Below are 4,854 nucleotides of genomic sequence, written 5' to 3' on the forward strand. Positions count from 1 at the left end.
AGAGAGAGAGAGAGAGAGAGAGAGAGAGAGAGAGAGAGAGAGAGAGAAGATGAGGAAAGCTAACATGATAGCGTAGTAAAAAGGACAGATATATGTATGGTGCGTGGTAGAAAAGACAGAGAAATGCAAGGAGATGGAATAAGATGAGAGCAACAAGAAGAGGAAGACGGGGAGGAAACGCAGCGAGCGAGACGCGAGATGATTCGCAAAGAGGGGTGCGAAAAAGGAAGGTGGGATGATGGCATGATGCAGGGGAAGCTCGTGAATAAAGGATACAAAAAGAACGGGTCGACGGGTCTCCGTTGTGCCGAAAAGGATGGTGGTCGAAGGGCAGTGGGAGGCTGAAACGCGGGGTGAAATGGAGCAAGAAACTGCCGATTCCTTGCATACGAAAAACTCGCCGGACCCCCTGCAACGACGACAACGACGACTCCTCCGTCTGTTACGAATCGCAACGATGAAATATACCGCCGTAAGACGACATCAGTTTTGCCAACGAACAGCGCACGAGTCTGTGATTCAATTACGTATTCTTCCCCGTTCGCGTTATCGATAAAGTGAATGCGAGGGAAACTCCGTTGCCTCCAATATTAAAAAGTCACAATAACGTCGTGTACATTCGATCGGCTCTATGCGACCAAAGCGGAGAAGTATTCCACTATACGCGTTCTAGTTGTATGCTAAAATAAGATGGAAAGCAAAAGTGTCACGTAATATTATGTCCCTCCAGTGTCGCAATAACGGAAAAATACCCAGTACAATAGTACACGATATTTTACGATGTCCTGTTTAATTTAAAAGTTAATGAATAAATATTTTATATCTTAGCATGTATCTTTCTCTTTTCATCACCAAATAATCATGTCAAATCACAGATATTCATGCAACAGTTAGAGATACATAATATTTTGACCAAATATATATACAAATATATTACCTACTAAGTAATTCCAGATGTCCAGTGCAAATTTAAAACATTTATATTAAAATAAGATACTTGAAGAATTAATTTGTTTTTCTTAAGCTTTTTTTCAATTTAACTTACATAGCAATATGTTAGATATATCTTATATTTATAAAACATACATGTTAAAATTAAATCAAAATTTAATGTTTATCGCGACTAAAAAGGTCAATATCTTGGAACGTTTTTATATGTGTCTTTAAAGACAAAATATAAAATGAGAACTCGGGCAACAAAAACCTGGGACAATAGCCGATTAGCTACATCTAATGATAAAGAAAAGGTTAATAAATCTTTAGTCGTATCAATACTTATCAAGAGAAAATTTTACCTCTTTTTCATCGTTTCGTACAAACCATCAGTATTGCTCTCTTATTAGGGTCAATTATCCCATAAACCGGAAGTTCCGTGAACCTATGATCGGCTTAATACGATTGATTTTTCCATGAACAAAGAAACGAAGTCAGAGAAAAAGGAGTCATTATAGGTACTAATGCGGAAAGTAATAAAACGTATTTTAAGGGGATGAAAGATGAAGAAGACCGAGAGGGTGGGGTGGGGGTCTAAGAAGAAGCAGTCGAAGGTAAGATGGATAATTGAAGCGAGAACGTAGAACGACGCCGGAAGTTCCCAGTTTCCTCTCGCCGGAAGTTTTACGTGAAAGTTTAATCGTAAAGAGAGAACGAAAGAGAAAGAGACCATGTCCGATAAGAGGACGACTGGATGGACGTTATCGAATCGCAAGTTAATGAGCATTATGCGATAAAAACGTCTTAGTCTGGAGCATGACCCGCGGCAACCAGATCTCAATAGTTTAAAACGCCATGAAAGCGCCATAAAAACGTCCTTCATAAAGATCTTCGCGAGCACGAGCTTGGTATACCGTCACTGTGAATTGTAGATGCCATTTTACCTTAGCTCGTTACCCTACCTTAGCTTGTTAAAGAAAACTTTCGGAATTCTCTCTATAGCGTCTCGCTTGACATCTTATCAGAGAACAAAGCAGCTCGATATGGGTCAACCTCAAGCGAGTTCGTTCCCTGCAACTCGTGACGGCAAATAAGAATTTCAGTTAACAGGAAGAGGCTGCTTTTATCCTGTAAAATGTATATAATCATAAAAATGTCGTACTTAATAAATTAAAAAATATAATAAAAGCTCGTTCACTTTCAATGGCAATGTTTAAAAAAATCATATAAATTTATTTAAATTTATATTAATATTATAATGTGTTTTTATGCGTATCTTTTTTAATAGAATTTTAATTTTTGATGTAAATAAATTTCATAAAAGAGAAACAGAAAACCGTTTTGATAATCAAAACAACGGTTATTTAAATATGAATATCAAATGAATAATATATCTCGTTGCCCCAATTTCTTTGCATATTAACACGTTGAAAGGAGCGCTGAAATTCTTCACTGCCTTGAGCTTTCTTGGTTAGATATGGAAGACACGCGCGCGATAAAGAGCAATTATTCATGTTCCATTTTACTCTTTTACAGGACGGCGGCACGGAGTCATGTTACAGGACGACCCTGCGTTTCGAGACGATTCAGTGGTCCCACGCGGGAGAATGGTTGTTGCTCGTCCGTTCATCGGCAGGGATCGCCGACGCTTCCGTTCTACTCAACGTGACGCACGCTTCCGGTTACAGTCATGCCCACATCCGATCGGCGAGTATCACGTATCTTCTGCTCTGTTTGACCCTGCAGGCGATCCTGCGGGAACACCGTCGCTGAGACGACATGCCCAATGGAGATTTAGACGGAAGAAACTTTGGCAAAATTCCTAGAGATACGGAAAGCTCGTACGTCAGCTTTCCCAATGGCGAGAGGAAAAAAGGGAAGCTTCTTTGTATATAACGTCGAAATTCTTTCTCCGAAAGAATTTCCCCCCGCGCGATTCTCGCGTCAACGAGACGCACAATTTGCTCGACATGCCGCGACGCGACACTTGCGTGTCTACGACGTTACACGAATACAATGAAACCACGGATGGAAGCTCTGCTGACGCGCCTTCGGGTCGGATTATTACGGCCTCGGTGTGTTCCTCGGATCTCGTGATCGGTCCTCTTCTGTTCTACTCCGGAACGCGATTCTGAAAGACGCGTTTACGAATGTACGATCGCGCGAAAGCGCACGGACCGCTGCCGTCGTCGTGTGTAAAACCTTAGGCAAGCTCGCGTCCGCACGAACGAGTCCCCGTGTGATCGAGACACGATTAAAATTCGATTTCTCTGGCCTTATATGTGAGAATAGTGGAGGAAAGATTGGAGAGAGGAATAGAAGGGAAAGGAAGGGATCGCGCGGGCGACGGGATACGTATTTACATAGAGTGAAAATTTGTAAACTATGAATCCGTGCGCGCGTGTACCGCACATACGCGCGATTCGCCATACATGTATATACTTGTATAGGTAATAAATAAATAAGCCGATGTTTGCGAATTGTGGAACGGTGTTTCCGCGTGTAGAGATTCGAACGAAACGGTTACCAATTCTTTTCTTTTTTCCCCCCTTTCTTTCTTGCCGCTGGCGAATTTTTCGCGAATGAAAAAAACAAGATACAGTTAAATTGCGGTCGAACGAACTCGGATGGATCGACTTTGTGCCGAACTGTAATGTATTAATATTGCGAAACAAATCCGTGACGCAAATACGACGAGCGATACTGCTCGTAATAATAACGAAATAATAAAGTATGAGCCGGCAGGAAGGTGTGACGTAATAGAATAAAAAGATAATTACAAATTTTAACGAGGGATACGCGGTCTCCTGTACGAAAGTATATGGACACGCTACCGGACGAGAGAAACTTAATTGTGCAACGTCAAATATTCCCAAAGATAGGGGCGACTAAAATAAATTGTTGTATATTATTTAGAATAAGTAGAGTTTGATAGTATGTATATAGTGACTGTAAATGCGTAGGCTATCGTACGCCCGTACACGACGAATTATACAGTGACGCTGTTAGAGATATATTTATTATTCGTTGATATATTTTTATAAAGTTTTATTTAGCCATAAGTTCTCGTTCGCCTTCCCCCCCGAATCTCGTTCGCACGATCACAATGCTCGTTTCGTTGATTGAGGCCGAGGAGCAAAGCGGCGGTAGTCGCTTTGCGTTTTACGAGCGTTTCAACGAGAACCATTACAATAAAGTACACTATGTCCTGTGAACGTCCTAAATTGAATTTAGCTGTAGCTCATCGTGAGAAACATGGACATTGTTGTCTTTGCGATACTTTGATCTATCCGATTGGGAATGGAACGTAGCGCGGCGTAGCGATCCCGTTCCAATCAATTCTTCGCTTCTTTCGAGGATCCTTAAGGTAACTTTTTCGTAAATTCGGTGGTTCCTAATTTTTGTAAAAATAGAATTTGTACTCGGCTTACCGACGACTAATGCTAAATCTTTGTCGCCGGTAATGTCTTACCCGCGCGCGTGACTGCAGTCGGTACTATCTATAGATACGAAATAAACATACCTGATGTCTTCATGTTAATTTAGTCGACTTTGACGAACCCGAGTTTTTTTTCAGATCGCTAAGGTGTTACAAGTAAGCAACGTGGTGTAATCGTTGTACCCAATGATGCCTAAGAGTCCAATAAATGATATTTACAATAATCGCAGTGTATATATTTATGATACTCCCTTTATCATGAGCGCTCCTCCACGTTTTCTTATCCCACTTCACAACTCTTCCGCTAATATTCTTCCATTTTTTACTACTAATACAAGTTGTTTGCGTTTATATAAGTTAGAGATGTATTATTGCTTCCTCATAGAGGAAGCTTTGTTTTCGTAAATTCGTATATTAACTTTTGATTGCGTATAATCTTGGGTTTAATCAACCAAATTTAAATTAATTATATATGAAATAGG

The 4,854-nt window shown here is 40.5% G+C and overlaps 1 protein-coding gene across 3 annotated transcripts in view; it reads left to right on the forward strand.

Annotated features, from left to right (window-relative positions):
- LOC112454177 (hemicentin-2) overlaps positions 1-4,596 on the forward strand; it is a 325,911-nt gene extending 321,315 nt beyond the window's left edge. For all 3 annotated transcript variants that reach the window (XM_025015421.1, XM_025015423.1, XM_025015422.1), the window contains exon 11: positions 2,470-4,596. In XM_025015421.1, coding sequence (XP_024871189.1) covers positions 2,470-2,706 — 237 coding nt within the window. In that variant the 3' untranslated portion in view covers positions 2,707-4,596. The remainder of the gene's footprint in view (positions 1-2,469) is intronic.
- The last annotated feature ends 258 nt before the right edge of the window (positions 4,597-4,854 follow it).

Source organism: Temnothorax curvispinosus, unplaced genomic scaffold (genome assembly GCF_003070985.1).
Source record: "Temnothorax curvispinosus isolate PA1 unplaced genomic scaffold, ASM307098v1 QBEX01004860.1, whole genome shotgun sequence".
Lineage (NCBI taxonomy): Eukaryota > Metazoa > Arthropoda > Insecta > Hymenoptera > Formicidae > Temnothorax > Temnothorax curvispinosus.